The 17,026-nt window shown below is 41.1% G+C and overlaps 1 protein-coding gene across 1 annotated transcript in view; it reads left to right on the forward strand.

Annotated features, from left to right (window-relative positions):
- COG2 (component of oligomeric golgi complex 2) overlaps positions 1-17,026 on the forward strand; it is a 129,265-nt gene that overhangs the window by 93,439 nt on the left and 18,800 nt on the right. Inside the window, exons 10-12 of the mRNA XM_030196435.1 lie at positions 33-172; positions 3,446-3,507; positions 15,333-15,484. Of these exons, the coding sequence (XP_030052295.1) occupies positions 33-172; positions 3,446-3,507; positions 15,333-15,484 (354 nt within the window). The remainder of the gene's footprint in view (positions 1-32; positions 173-3,445; positions 3,508-15,332; positions 15,485-17,026) is intronic.

The raw sequence follows: 17,026 nt of genomic DNA on the forward strand, positions 1-17,026 counted from the left end.
TTATCCACTTTTGTTTCTTTTCTTTCTGACAGAAGTACACCATAAGCATGGACTTTGTCAGGAAATTTGAGCGACAGTGTGGTTCCCAAGCCAGCGTGAGAAGATTAAGAGCACATGCAGCTTACCATGAGTTCAATAATAAGTGGAACTTGCCTGTTTACTTCCAGATAAGGTTTGTGGGAGGTTTTTTTTCCATCAGAACACAGCGGTACTGTGCTTACCTTGATGTCATTTCCTTATTTATTCTCTCTGATTTATGTAATTTCCTCTGACTGTAATTGTGTGCTGCAGGAAGACACAAAGTTTAACTACAGTATAGCCTGAAAACAAAACAGAAGCAATCACTGTTAATTATATAATACTGGGAAGAATTTCCGCAAATGGCTGACTGCTGGAAACTTCACCCTGTCCTGATATCCCAATATAATTGTACTGGCTAGATTCAAACACTGTTAAATTATTTTATAATAGGATACTCTAGGGTATATTTTGTAGCGAGATATCAGCAGATGAGTGAATGGTTGAACATATTTGATTGGCCTTCTTCTTCATAACTGCCTAATCAATAGTATTACCATATTCCTCCATGTCCAGGGAAACAGTAAAGATTTTACCTCAGTTCACGTGGGAATATATTCCGTTTTTTCTTAGGCGCAGCTTAGTAAAAGGGCCCCTAGCATAGCAAAAAATGGAGTATCACAGGACGTGCTACAGCATTATGTGGTAATTTGAGAATGTTCATTCGCTAACCACATGCTACATTTTTGGAATATTTTTGAGGGGTGTGTTAGGGGCAAAGAGCGGTTGTTCCTGCACTAACCAATTAGTGCATCTACATTACCATGCACTAACTGATTAACACATGGATAATACAGAAGCCCTTACCACCTACAAAATAGGTGTTGGTAATTGCTCTTGCGATAATTAAAAAAAATGGCCACACACTAATGGCAACATTAGGGCATGGCCGTTAATGCAAAAAATAGTCTGGGTTTTTACAGCCGTGGTAAAAATGCCCTTAGTGCACCCTCACATGGGTCTTTCTCCACACACTAAGGCCTATTTTACCGCAGCTTTATTGGCTGGCTAAGGAATATCTGACCAATAGGTTAATAGAAAGAAGCACAGAAGAGTTGCAGTGTTGTCATCAGTAAGGTTGCCAATTTTGCGGTAAAGCCGTGGAATTGGGCTATTTTTCACTCCTCCCTGCGGCTTTTTTTGAATGCTCAAGGGTTGCAGCTTTTTGGGCTATTTTTATCCCCGTTGGGCGATTTTAAATCGCCGTGGCCCACGGGTTGCCTGCTCCTTTATAGCTCGCCTTTCTATTGGTCCTAATTGGACCAATAGGAGGTGAGATCTGGTCCTGTTTAAGTTATAGTGGCGAGGCACACTCTACGCACCTTTTTTCTCTTTCATGTGGTCTCTGTGCCCCGACACGGCAGTTGCAGGAACGGAGCAGAGGCAAGGCGACTGCGAGGCGCAAGTTAGGCCACAGGAGACATGGCGGTCGGTGTTGGCTCTGGTGGCGGGTCCCCTTCTGACCTGCTTGAGTCAGAGAGCAAATCATCAGGCGAGGGGGACTACCTGCGGCTGCCACTAGGAAGGAGGATGGAGATAGAAGACAGGACAACAGTGCAGTGAGTGAGTCTGGGAGGAGGGGGAGGGAGCCCAGCTATGAGCTGCAGCTTATGCATCCATGTTGTCATGCTTTATTTTTGGTAGCATTTTTATTTAATCTCACTTATATTTTCAAACATGCCAGTTTATGCAGCATACGGATGTACATAGAGGAAGTATGATAAGGGAATAACTTTTTATAGGTAATTTGTTATAAATCGTAATCAGTATGTCATTTGGAGGGAATGGTTATAGGAACGCCCTAGCATTGTTATATTCATGCAGAGATTTTTCTCCTGGTAAAGGGCCACTAAAACAGACATCATGTTATGAGAATCAGGTGCTCAACATTCAGAGTTTCTATTTATTTACTTATTTATAACATTTATATCCCACATTAAACATGATTTAGGTTGAAACCTGGGAACATGTAAAATCTTTTCTTCCTGTGCCTAGATCAAAAGAGAGATATGGTTTGTGATGGAAACTTGCTCCTTTTGTGGATGGATGGATTATGAATTTGTACTAATTATGATTATGCTGATGCTGATTGATTCTGCTGTTTATGATTTTGCTGATTCTGATTATTATGATTACAAGTACCTTATTAATATTCGTATTGACCTCAATATTAATATACTATATTTGGGCCGCTTTTGGGCTGGAAAACCTTTTGCTATCTGGCAACACTGTCATCAGATAGGTTTTCTGCCTTTGGTCTACCATAGAGAGGGGGAGAAGTGCTGAGGAAGGTACTGGGAAAGAAATGAGGAAGGAACGCTTAGACAAAGGCACTGAGAGCTGGAAGACATGGTTTGTAAGGGGAAGCGGGGCTGAATGAAGATTTTGTTGATAGCTGTATAGCTTTGCAGGTTAAAGGTTTCAGGATTGGTCTGGGTTCTATTTCTATCTTCTATGTGCAGAATTATTAGCCTCTTTGTTTTCTCTAATTTCCAGTCCATCATAGAATAAGACAAGAAAGAAAATGCTTGGTGCATGCATGGTTTGCTCATTTATTTTTCAGTCATGCAACCTTATTTAAACAAGTAATAAGTGTCACTACACAGTTACTTGAGGGACAGTCACATTTATATGTGTGTGTGTGTATATATATATATATATATATATATAGTTGTAAGTCATTTCCCACCTGGACAGTTTCCACTGACCCCCCCCCCCCCCCCCCCCCCCCCAGCATTATCTTTTACACATCCCTTTCCCCTTCCAGACATGCAGTTTGTGTGTGGGGAAGGGGAGAATGCCCACCCACTCCAAACTAGGTTTCAGCCTAATACATGTTTAATCTGGGATCTAACTGTCAAAATAAGTAAATAGATAAAGACAAACTGCAGTTCAAGTGGAGAGCAGTGCCCCCCCTCCCACACCCTGCCAAACTAGGTTTCAACCTAATTCAGCACCTCAAAATGACACACCTGTTATGATTTCTAACACATTATTACTCTACCTATGAAAAGTAATGCCGTTATTATAGGTCTTCTGTGTACATCCGTATGCTGTGCTAACCTCCTTGTTCCAGATGCCTTAAAAAAAGCACCAGGACGTTTGGGACCCGATACAAGGAAGAAGCTACTGTCGGTAAAAAATAAATGGCTAGGTAGGGTGGGAAATGAATTGTCCTAGGTGGGAATTATCTCGGTGGGAATTGGTAGTTGGTTGGCACTTGCCTAATACCATATCTGTCTGTCTGTAAATAAATAATTTGATGATGATGACCTTATTTCAAGAAATGGATTTATCCATGCTAACAAAGTGTTTAATTCTGGAGACCGAATTTCACAAATACTGAACCAAAATTTGCTTTCATTAGGTTTAAAGAGATAGCTGGAAGCTTGGAAGAAGCATTGTCTGAAACTCTAGAAGAAGCGCCAGGTATATTTGTAAAGTAGATTCATAATGGTTTATGGTTTATTTAAAATTTCATATACTACCATTTCTGTGGGCATCACAGAGCAGAATTCAATAATTTCTGTCAACATTGGTAGAAATGACCATTGGGGCAATTTTATAAATTGGCACCGAGATGTAGGCGACAATGGGGCACGCTTAGTGTCAGTTCTATAATAGCATTTAGGTACATCTAAGCTGTTATAGTATACTAGTGCAAAGCCACTGTGGCACACTATAGAGATCTTTTACTAACAATTAGCTGATGTTATTCGCCACAGGATTCATTATTCATTAGTAAAAGACCCCCTATAATTATAGAATACTGGCAGTTCACACGTAAATGTAAAATTCATGCACATAAATGCCGGTTGGGCACTAAGTGGTATTCTGCAAGTGGCATGGAGGAGTGGCTTAGTGGTTAGTGCAGCTGCCTGAGAGCCTAGGGAACTGGGTTCGATTCCCACTGCATCTCCTTTTGACTCTGGGCAAGTCACTTAACCCTCCATTGCTGCAGGTACAGAATAAGTACCTGTATGTAATGAGTAAACCACTTTGATTGTAACCAGAGAAAGGCAGTAGTTAAAGTTCCATCCCCCTTAGCTTGCAACCACATAGCATGGCACTGCAAGGGGTGGAGGGGTGTATCCGTGGGTAAGGCATGGGCAGGTCCCACACTTATGGCGCATAGCTTACAATATACTGTAAGTTAAGTGCTAAAGTGCAACATTTATGTGCTAACATTTACACCTGCCTTTTACATGGTATAAGTGATAGCACCTATTTGTTCGCACACAAATGCAGAATTACTTTCTGTTATGTAATAGAATCTGGCACCCAATTGCCATTTATAGAATTTGCTTTCAGTGCCCAAATTAGGGTGATCTTTACAGAATTGCCCTTAACAGAAAGTTACTTAGTTACTTTGCTGCCTCTTATGCACGTACATGTAGACATGCCTGTGAAAGTGCTGGTAGTCTGTACATTTATACACACTAGTGACACCTAACTGGGGGGGTGCCCTGTTATAGAATTGCCCTTCACATGTGTGGATATTCTTGAGGGCAAGGCTAGCCAGGGCAGAATTGGCATGTATGCGTTGGTTTCATTAAACACACACTTGTATGTCTGCTCTTACTGGCGTATCCATTAATACAATTACACCTGCCTTGAAAAAGGTGTGAATGTGTGCCTTTAGTTTCCCTTGGGTAATTTTCTCAATGTACATAGATGCATATGTCAGCTTTAATAAAAAAGCAAAGCATTTCTACTTTTCTTACATAGGCACTTTGTTATAAAATTACCTTCATCTCTCTCAACTCATTTTGGATTTAAAAAAACAAAAAAAAACTGTGTCCTTCAGGAGAGTCTGTTTCTTGAAAGAACTTGATCATAGTGTATGCCGAAATTGTGAAGAAATTCTTTTGAGGAAGTGAAGCAGTTTTTTCCATCTTCCACCATTTAATGTCTCCTCCCAAAGGCAATTCTGCTTCAGCGGATGGTTCATCTGGACCATCAGCAGAAATTCTTTAACAATATTTTCACTCTACGGTTCAAGACCTCATTAAATCTTTTCCTTCCATTGTCCCTTTGGGAGTTCAGTCCTCTCAAGCTTTACCTTTGAATCCTCTGCTGTTAGCAGGGCAGACTCCCACTTCACTTATAGGTTTGTCATCTTGGTCTTTTCATCTGCACACTCTTCACTCACTTACTAAAACAGTTATAGGTATGTGTGCCACTTTCTGTTCTCTTGATCCTTTTCCTTCTGCTTGGCTATCAATCCCTCAGCTTCTTCTTTTGCTAAAGCTTCTCTCTGGGATAAACTCTAGTCTCCTCTGGAAACATACCCACTGCCACCTGCTTGGGGTTACCCCGCGGTCACTTAGAGGGTGTATCCCCAGCACAGCTCAGGTCCACCTGCACCTGCCGTTTGTGCTCTATGCTAGCACGCTCTTCCCACCGACTGGGTCACAACCGCCTCTGGACGAGTCTCCCACTCTCTAATTATCCCCAGTGATTTCTAGGTTACTAGGTGCCACACTCCCAGTGGTAAGTGGTCCCACAGTTCCAAGAAAGCAATGACAGACCCAACACACAAACCACCAGGATTCTTTATCAGTCTAGACAAAATGAACAAACGTGTTTATTCTCATACTGGAACAATGAACAAAAAAATGTGCAATTAGTAAACAATAATAGGTAACTGAAATATGGATCAATTATAACACTAACTAAACATCTATATACTGTTTAAACAGTACCTGGGAAGGTCAGGATATAGAACTGTTCACAGAACCTCAGCAAAGAGATCAGTCTCTCTTTCCTTCCGGGCTAAGACTGAAACAACAGCCAGCATCTGCTGGGTAATTTCAAACTGCAGGCCAATCAGAGCCCAAAGCAGTCATTTCAAATAAAAACTGGTTACATCATTATAGGCATTTCCTATTATCTGTGTGCCAACTAAAAAAAAAAAAGAAGAGTCAGTCCTCTGTAACAGTTTTCAGCATAAACATGCACCATCTGCTGGCCAAATAGGAGAAATGCACTTCAGAACATAATCAATGAAGGAAAATATCCAATACATTTTACAGGCTTAAAACACACCGTTTCTTCACACCTACTTCTTGGAAAGCTGCTATCATGTGCCACATTCTGAAGAAATAATCTCTAGACCCTTGTGTCCTAGTGCATTACTGTCCTGTTTCTAGTCTTTGCTTCGCTTCTAAGGTAGTGGAAAAGATTCTTCCTCAGCTGTCTCTATTTTCAATATTATGTTTAAATATATTTATTAATTTCAAATATTTATAACATACATATTTGAAACAAGAAAAGGTACCTTCATCAGTAACATTTTAGTAACGAATATAAAGAAACAAGTACTTGACTAAGTACACTCAAGTCCACGCTTGTGGATCCAAGATTAACAAAATTGGAGAATTAACTCAGGTAAATGCAAAAGGAAATTAAACCGGTTATTGTTTGTGTCTATAATCCTATTCAGAGCTAACCTTTAAGGAGTTCTGGCTGTAATAAATTCAGAAAGTTGAACTGATTCAAAAAACACATATTTAACCGCTTGATGGTATACAATACACTTACAAGGATATCGTAAGAAAAAAGTTGCCCCCAACTTGAGCACCCTTGGTTTTAATAAAAGAAATTGCCTACGTTTTTTTTGGATGTCTTTAGAAACATCTGGAAGTATACAGACTTTGAATCCCTGAAATTCTCTTTCTCTTCTTTGAAAAAGTTTTTTCATAATTAACATTTTATCCATAGACAATGCCAGGGTTATTAATAAAGTTGCTGATGTTGTCAAATCTATAGTCGGAGTCTCTAAAAGTGCTGAGACATCCAATGGTTGTTCCATTTGTTGTTGATCTGAATCATTAACTTCCTTTCTGGGCAAGTAGTAAATTTGAGTCAAAGGTGGTAAGGTATCATCCGTAAATCCCAAGATTTCCTTCAAATATCTATTAAACATTTCTCTTGGTGAAACAGTAATCACCCTCGGAAAATTTAAAAGTCTCAAATTATTTGATTTTTGTACATTCTCCAAATTTTCCATTTTTCTTTTCAAAATAGAAATATCCTTTATTGTCATAATCTGTAGTTCTTGTACTTGCCCTACCTGAGTTGACAATGCTTTCACTTTTTCAAAGAATTCTTTCTTATCAGATTCCACAAGTTCAGCAGCTTGTTCCAAGTGTTTATCACGGGATTCTAAGTCTTGAATTTGAGGGCATAAAACCTTCCCCAAATTTGCAATCAAAGCCCACAAACTTTCCAGGGTTATCTCTGTTGGTTTGGCTTCTAAAAAGGATAAGGAAACCATACCTTGCTTCTGTGTACCTGCAGAAAACGGCTCTTTCCCTGTTGAATTCACTATCTCAGTCATCGTCCCTCCAGCAGCTTGGCTTATTTCCTCCAGGGGAACTCGAGGGTTAACTCCCTCAAGTCTACTTCTCTCCAGTGGGTTTTCCCCAGCTCCCGACGTTCCTTCAGCAACGCCCGATTTTGGCAGCTTCGGAGACGACGCCATAACTGGAGAGGAAACACTCTGGGGCTGCGGGGGAGGAGCTCGTTGATCAGGGCTTAAGGTCACATCTAGCAGGGGCAGCGTTTCTGGCTCTCCACTTGCTGTCCTCGCCGCCAATCCGCCGCTCACCGATCCTCCAGGCACATCACGTCCCCTCAAAAAGGAATCTATAGGTCCCACTAACGTAGAGGTAGTTCGGCTTGGGGGAGCCGCTCCAGCCGATTTCCCTCGTCGTTTGGGCATTGCAGGAATTATCCAAGCGTGGAGACGTGCTACCGGTTCAAGCAGCCATCTTGGATCCCGTTCAAAATCATTTTCAATATTATAATGGGCAATTTTCAATTACCCCAATATTGACTGGATAAATGTTACATCAGGAAGCACCAGGGAGATAAAATTCCTAGATGTAATAAATTATTATTTATTTAAATTTTACTCACACCTTTTTCAGTAGTAGCTCAAGGTGAGTTACATTCAGGTACTCTGGATGTTTCTCTGTCCCAGGAGGGCTCACAATCTAAGTTTGTACCTGAGGCAATGGAGAGTTAAGTGACTTGCCCAAGATCACAAGGAGCAGCAGTGGGATTTGAACCAGCCACCTCTGGATTGCAACTGTTGAAGGGGAGGGGAGGTAGATGGCGGTGGTGGCGATGGGGGGAGGCAGGATGAAAATAAATGTGACTGATTCCATGGAATTTCCATGATGTGCCCCCGTTAATTTCAACGTCGCCACGTGGCATGTGGGTTTGAACGAGCGGTGGTGGTGGGGGGGGGTGTGTGAAAATGTGATTCTATCTCAAGTGCCCCTAGCCTGCTGGTGTCTGGCCCCAGGCCTCTGACCCCTGGCTTCAATGAAAGGAGAATTTATAACAACAACATTGTCATTTTTTTATTGTTGGTCCATCTGTAACAAGTCTAAAACTGTTTAAATTGGATAGGCACTACTTTTTAGATACACAAATGGATTATTCTGTTGTTTGAGCATGTTTTAGGGACAAGTGGTTTATAAGTCAAAATAATAACAAATATTTTCTGTCAGACAGATCTCTTATTTGTTGAAACATAACTAAATGGGCTATAAGCCCCTAATGCAGTCCACTGGTTTTTTTATATTTTGTTTTTGTGATGGCTTATACAGTGCCCAAACTGGAAATACAGTGAGACAAAATAATAGAATTCAGTAACATCCAAAACTTAGTTTTATGTTTTAATCATCTTTATTAAAAGCAAAACATGTTGGTTGATAAGCTTCATACAGAACAAGAAAAAACAGTAAACCAACGTTCAGCAACAATTTCATTAGTTATTTTCTTACCAAACAGCAGTTTACAGTACGGTGAGAAGGACATCTTGTTCTGATCTTTGATTTAGGTTGGTCTGTTCTGGAATTTGTTCTGCAAATTTGTTTACGATGGTTTATGCTTTCAAGTTTTGTTTCTGGATTAGTAATTAGAGGAGATTTTTTTGAGATAGAACTGGACTGTGATACCCTGTTTCCCCGAAAATAAGACATCCCCTGAAAATAAGACCTAGTAGAGGTTTTGCTGAATTGCTAAATATAAGGCCTCCCCCGAAAGTAAGACCTAGCTCCAAATTGTATCTTCCGCCTCCCGCCCCCCGGCTGAGGCCGCTCTCAGCTCCCCGACATATTACCTTCCATTCCGTTCTGGACATGCCGCCCTGCGTTTAAAGCTTAGCTGTTATTTTAAGTCGCTGCGGCAGCTCGAGTCAGTCTCTCCCGTCAGTGTCCCGCCTTCCTCTGATGAGGTATTTCCTGTTTCCGCGAGGGCGGGACATTGAAGGGAAAGGCTGAAGTCAAGCCGCCACTGCCCTTCAGCACAGACGTTCGGCAGCCTCCTGACATCTTTAAAACTGGGTGAGTGTCCCAACAGAAGGTACATGGGGGGAAGGGGGAGAAGGGGGTATTAGGAACCCTAAGAACTAAGCTTACTTAGAATGCTGTACTTATCTTACGGTAGGTAAATGGAGATTCTGTGCACTGTATTGCTCAGTCTCCTTTTTCATTGTAGGGGAATTGTTGTGCCGACTCATGTTTCACCAAGCTGTATCAAGGCTTCCCCTTAATTTACTTAATGCTGACTTCTTGTCCTGCAGCTGTGAAATTAAAAAGGTTGCTGAAATTCTAGGAAGCTACTGCTAAAAGTTGCAGTGGCCATTTTCTCTAAGAAGCTGCAATTTTACTGTAGTACGGTATTTTGAACAGCTTGTAGCCTCTGCAGCTGATATTGAGGTAAGCCTTGGAGTAAAGAACTGCAATAATCCAATCATGTTACCGTGTTTCTCCGAAAATAAGACATCCCCTGAAAATAAGACCTAGCGCATCTTTGGGAGCAAAAATTAATATAAGACACTGTCTTATTTTCGGGGAAACAGGGTATGTGAATGCCCTGATATCATTGGAGATTATGTTTTGAGCAGAAAAATGCAGAACAGGTAGCATTTGAAATGACCAGGTGTTTTCTTATGATGGCTTTTGAAATACTGTACAAATGTTCCCACATTTATCCCTTCCGTTGAGACACTTTGATTTTGGTTCTCTGTCCATAGTGTTCCATCACTTTCTGCTTAGCTTTCCTTAATTCTGTGGGTCATAATCCTTTTGGAGGATACTGAGCGTGTAGGGAGTACAGAGAGAAACAGCCTACTTCAGTTACTTTCCCATGCAGCAGCCATTAATGGTTCAGAGTACTTAGGGGACATCTCAGGAGTCAGGACTCTGATTTTGTGCAGTCATGAAAACTGTAGGGTAAAGCCAGGCTGGGGTCCACATTTCTTGGCAAAACTTATCCCAGAAGCAAGGCTACAAACAGACAATGTTTTTTTTTTTTAGTTTAAAAGTCGAGAGCCTTTCTCTGAGTGTTCATACAAACTGGTGGTTGTGATGGCAACCAAAAAGAAACTATCAGGTTGACAAAATGATGATTGTTTGAAAGGAGCAGCAGTGAACGTGGAAGAGCAAAGTGGTCTGCCATGCACTTTAGATACGTTTGAGGAAGAACAGCTTAAGCCAGAGCCATCATAAATAAATCATTAGCTTCATCAATTTCAGATTCATTGGCACTTGAGCTATCTGATCCAGCAAAATGGCCAAAACTCACTGATAAGATAAGAATTATTCTCACAGAATCAGGACCTGTTCAGAAGAAAGGCATTTTGTATCCCACAAACTAGTGGATGCAAGTTCAGTGATATATACTACAACTGAAAAATGGAAAATGGTGAACTACTGCCAAGACCATGGTTACTGTACTCAGTTTCCACAGATCGCGTGTTCTGTTTCTGCTGCAAAAACTGTTTTCACCAACAGATCCAAGTGAATCATCCAGTAGTTTTATATCAACTGGCTACAACAACTGGAGGACTGTATCTAAAGCACTGCATATACATGAAACAAGTCTGGCTCATATGAAACATTCAAAAATGTGGATCGACTTCAGAAAGGATCTCAAAAACAAAACTACACTAAATTCACAATATCAAAGGCTGTATGAGCTAGAAAAAAAGCATTGGTCAGATGTAATTGCAAGGCTCATCGAAATAATCAAATTTCTTGGATCTCAATGTCTGGCTCTACAAGGATCATCTGATAAGCTTTTTGAAAGAAATAACGGCAACTTTCTTAAACTGGTTGAACTGTTTGGAAAGTTTGATTCTGTCATGGCGGCACATATAAGGAGGGCGATAAGACAGGAATCCAAAATCCATTATTTGAGCAAAGACATACAAAATGAAATTATTATACTTTTGGGCAAGGCCATCACTGAAAAGATCTTATCTGAAATCAAGAAAGCAAAGTACTATTCTATAAATTGTGGGATATAAATGCTATAAATAAATAATATTGGACTGTACACCAGATGTCAGTCACACTGAGCAGATGACTATTATTATTTGCGTTGTTTCCTGAAAAGAAGGAAATGTAGACGTTTTAGAACATTTCCTAGGCTTCCTAGAAGTTCATGACTCAACTGGAGAGGGTTTATGTGACACTGTTATGAATCAGCTGCGCACCTGGAATCTTAATATTGGTGATGTAAGGGGTCAAGGCTACAACAATGGAGCGAATATGAAAGGGAAAGGAAATGGGCTGCAGAGGCTGATTTTAAGCATGAACCCTTGTGCTTTCTACATTCCATGTGGAGCTCACAGCCTGAACTTAGTTGTAAATGATGCTGCCAAAGTGAATCATGAGACCATTGGCTTTTTTGGAACAGTTCAAGAGTTATATAAGTTTTTCTCATCATCAACGAAGAGCTGGGCAGTTCTCAGAATGCATGGTCCCTCTGACATTGAAACCTCTTTAAGAAATTCGTTGGGAAAGTTGTATTGATGCTCTGCAGCCACTCAGGTATCAAATTGGAGAAATCTATAATGCTCTGTATGAGATTCTTAGTGATGAGAAATATGACAACGAATCAAAATATGGAGTGCATATTTTGAGCACCAAGTTGAAGGATTTCCAGTTCTTGTGTTCCCTCATTCTATGGCATGACCCGTTGAATCGTATCAATCCAATAAGTAAGATTCTTCAGAGTACCAGTGAAAATGTTGCAACCACTTTGACAGCCATTGATAACTTGAAAACCTTTATTTCTAACTACTGTACTGATTCAAGATACGAGTCATTGCTTCAAACTTCTCGGCAAATTTGTCATGAAGTTGAAGGGGAACCAGAGTTCAAAAGCCACTGCTCAAATCCGTCAGAGGAAAAAGACTACACAGTTCCAGTACGAACAAGAAGATGATTTGCTTCAATCACCTGAGAATAAATTTTGTGTACATTTTTTTCTTTACAATTTTGGATGTTGCAATGACTTCCCTCAGTGAAAGACTTGATCAGTTACAACAACACTACAATCAATTCAAATTGCTGTACACCGTAAATAAACTTGCCGAAACTGATCATGAACAGCTCCGATAGTATTGCAATGATTTGCAACTTCATTTATCAGATGGTGATAAGGACATCAATGGAACTGAACTGTATGATGAACTATGTGCCTTTAAAGATCTGTTTGAGACCAAATTGTGCCATTTTCATATTCCTTTTGAAACTCTAAAATTTGTTCTATCAAACAACCTCCCATTCCCAAATCTGAGCATCATTCTAAGAATATTGCTGACAATTCCTGTCAGTGCGGCAAGTGGTAAATGATCATTTTCACGGTTAAAAATAATAAAAAATTATTTGCGATCAAGTATTTCTCATGAAAGGCTTGCCATGTTTGCTATTGAGAATGATATATGTGCCCAGTTAGATATCAGTGATTTAATTGGTAATTTCATGAACAAGAAAGCACGAAGAGCAAAGGGGTTATAACCTTTTGTAAACCTTCTATTTGTTCAGCAATGCTACTATTTAATTAAAAAACAAAGTTAATAAAGGTATTTTGAGAAAGAGGGTATGTGTAACCTACAATTTATATTATTGAGGGTGCCAATTTATATTTTCGCAGGAGGGCGGAGAAGGCATTGGAAGAGAGTTTCTGGACATGGAGGGGAGAGAGGAGAGTTGCTGAACATGAATGGATGAAGGGGAGGGCAGGAGAAATTCTGGACAGGGATGGAGGAGAGGAAGGAGATGCGTATGGGTGGAGGGGAGGGAAGAAAGAGGAAGGAGATGCATACTGGCAGAGATGGTAAAAGGGGTGTGGCTACTGTAGGGGCAGAGCCATAGTGACCCCACCCCTGGATAGGTAGGGGGCGCCGACTAATAGGCTTCAGGAGGGCACCAGAAACCCTATCACCAGCCCTGGATACAGCCTATACCTAAGCAATAACTCATGACATTTCTTCAAATTAATTTCTTGAATAAATCCTATGTGAACCTTCCAGTTCTCCAGCTATTTGCCCAAAAGATGACATTTTCTAGGGGAATTTAACCCCTTTACATTTAATGTCAATACTTTTAAGCTGACATTGTTGAGTTGTATGATATGACCAGGACCCGATTTAATTTTCCTCCCATGTGATGCCTAAACATAAACTCCAAAACAAACCCCAGAATGGATCAGTGGCACTCTGCTACAACAAAACATACAGAATTTCAGATCTCTTTGTTCCTGCCTGTAACTCCCTCCCATCCCCCCTAATCCCCTCCCCCCCCCCCCCACCAAACAAAAAAACTAAGCCTAGACACACATCTCCCTTTTTCTCTAGAGCACTAAATTTCTCCAGCAGCGATCTAAAGAGGAACCTAACCCAGCTGTACACCAACCCTCTCTTCTTCCTGCCCAGCTCAAGGAAGCAGTTCACTCCCCCTCCTCCAAAGTCACATTTAACCACCCACTGATATACAAACCAAAGCTTCCCCATGCACACACACTCATACTAGCTACTTCTCCTGCACATCTCCACTCCTCCATGGCTAAATACATTCTCACTACACAAGCACAGTTTAATATTGCAATGCTGGCAACAGAAGTCCTGTCAGCTTCTCACATATCCAGTTCTCCTCCAAGCAGTGAGGTTGCACTCCAACAAGATAGCGCATCAGCTCTAATCCAGTGCTGTCATTAGTCTTGCGTCAAGGTTGAGCTCCGAGTCACTCTTGCCTCTATTTTGCAATCTCTGCCAGTGTGCTCTATTGATGTCCATCGCTGACACCAGGCCCGCTTCCCATAGTTGCTTCCATGTCTCTGGTGTTTTCTGCTCTGCATAATTTCCCCACCAACAGAAAGCAAAGCCACCAGTGGGAAAACCCAACAATACCTAATGTGTTCCCATAGAAGCATGTCCAGCACTAGCTTAAACCTTCTTCGTTTACGTGAAGTAAAAGTAACAAGATCTTGAAATATTTGTACTTGTTAGTCCTTTATGCCTCACAATCCTGCCATCTCACTCCTTCTGCGATATTTTTCCTTTTTAGCATACTTAGTAAACTGTACAACAACGTCTTGAAGCTTGTTGTTGGATGGCACCTTGAACTGGATAGAGCCCGTGTAGGTGCTGTTACAGAACAGGTGCATAGCCTGCTTAATTTTGGTGTCTAGATTGTGACACCCAGTTATAGAATTGCCCCCAAAGAGGCTGTAGATCAGGGCTTCCCAAACTATGGGCCGCAATCCAGCACGACCTGGCCTTTAAGTATATAGGCGCATCATTATGATGCTCTTTGGCGGAGCAATGAAGGCTGCTGCGGCCGCCACCATGGGGTCATGGCCCAAAAAAAGAATGGTAGGTGCTGCTCTAGATTATTTCTTTCAAACAAGAAAATGTAGAGAGGCAAGTTAATGCTCTGTTATGCTTATATGGTTTTAATATATGTGTTAAAAGGAAAGTGGAATCTTTCCTTTATTTAAAAAGAATGAAAGCTAACTAGAGTAAATGTGTCTGGAAAAAGACACAAAAAAGCAGATGCCTATTTAAAAATAGATACCCATTGCACTTATTCATTAATCCAATCGTTAGTCATTGCATAACTTTCCAGGAGTTTTTGTGAAGTTTATAGTTGAAGTATCATGAAATGAAAAAGAGTGCTTTTAAGTGGAGGAGTGGCCTAGTGGTTCGGGTGGTGGACTTTGGTCCTGGGGAACTGAGGAACTGAGTTTGATTCCCACTTCAGGCACAGGCAGCTCCTTGTGACTCTGGGCAAGTCACTTAACCCTCCATTGCCCCAGGTACAAATAAGTACCTGTATACAATATGTAAGCTGCATTGAGCCTGCCATGAGTGGGAAAGCGCGGGGTACAAATGTAACAAAAATAAAATAACTCTATTAATGCTTTTGTATTTTTCTGTCTTTTTTTAGCGGGAAGCTCCTTTTCCCTCCAGGCTACTCACACACTGTGGAACTGTCTTGTCAGATGTTGGTCAGATCAGATATTTATACCTTTATTGAGTCATCGCCTGTGGAAACTTACTTTGCAGCTCATAGCTCGGTACTCTGTGTTTATTAATGAGGTGAGACAGCTGTAGTAAATGTGTAGTATAATGTGAAGACATCTCTTTAAGTGAGCAAGCTTGTGCTATATATAGGAACAGGAAGAGACTCATAACCTTGCATCCTGTGCAATCAGAACTGCCATTGTCATACCACAGGAGTCTCTCTGAAGACAGAACCCTGCAACACTGTCCCAATAACACTCTTATAGCGTTATATTCAAATTAGTAAATAGTGAAAAATTCTGATTAATGCAGGTTTAAGCCTGTGTCATGGAATACCGTAAAGCTTGGAGCTTTAGCAGATTTATCGACCTATGTCATTCCCTGTAAATGCCACTTGAACAAGCCATAGTGCTGCATCTAAAATAAAGTGCTCACTCTGAGACAAATTAATGTTGTCATTTATCTATAACTTGAGAGTGATATCTAGAGAAATGTAACCATTTGAGTTGTATTTGTTTTCCAAAAAGTGTTCTTAAGTTAATTGGCATGTTTTCTGGTATGGTGCTCGTTGTACTATAACCAAAGCCTTCACTTTTCTATGGTGCTGTGACAGTTGCCACAGAATTTATCTGGCTGCCCATATTGTCCCCTGCCATGGCCCTCTTGGAATCCAACTTCGCAGCCTCCTAACATGCACTTCTGCCATCACAGTGAATGCCCTTCCAGGAAAGATGTCAGGAAGTATTTTTTCACAGAGAAGGGTGGTGGATGCTTAGAATGCCCTCCCGCGGGAGGTGGTGGAGAGGAAAATGGTAACGGAATTCAAACATGCGTGGGATATGCATAAAGGAATCCTGTGCAGAAGGAATGGATCCTCAGAAACTTAGCCAAAATTGGGTGGCGGAGCAGGTGGGGGGAAGAGGGGTGGGTGGTTGGGAGGCGAGGATAGTGGAGGGCAGACTTATACGGTCTGTGCCAGAGCCGGTGATGGGAGGTGGGACTGGTGGTTGGGAGGCAGGAAGTACTGCTAGGCAGACTTGTACGGTCTGTGCCCTGAATAAGGCAGGTACAAATCAAGGTACATAAGTAGTGCCATACTGGGAAAGACCAAAGGTCCATCTAGCCCAGCATCCTGTCACCGACAGTGGCCAATCCAGGTCAAGGGCACCTGGCACGCTCCCCAAACGTAAAAACATTCCAGACAAGTTATACCTAAAAATGAGGAATTTTTCCAGTCCATTTAATAGCGGTCTATGGACTTGTCCTTTAGGAATCTATCTAACCCCTTTTTAAACTCCGTCAAGCTAACCGCCCCGTACCACGTTCTCCGGCAATGAATTCCAGAGTCTAATTACACGTTGGGTGAAGAAAAATTTTCTCCGATTCGTTTTAAATTTACCACACTGTAGCTTCAACTCATGCCCTCTAGTCCTAGTATTTTTGGATAGCGTGAACAGTCGCTATATCAACAATAAGTAGCTGTGGTGTTAGTTTTTTATTGTTGATATAGCACCATTATGAAGTACAGACACATTGTTAAGGGAGGAGGAAGGTAGGGGATCAATGATTATGTCATTGTTACCACATAATGATCACTTTATTGATTAAAAAGGTGGT

The sequence above is a fragment of the Microcaecilia unicolor genome, chromosome 3 (genome assembly GCF_901765095.1).
Source record: "Microcaecilia unicolor chromosome 3, aMicUni1.1, whole genome shotgun sequence".
Lineage (NCBI taxonomy): Eukaryota > Metazoa > Chordata > Amphibia > Gymnophiona > Siphonopidae > Microcaecilia > Microcaecilia unicolor.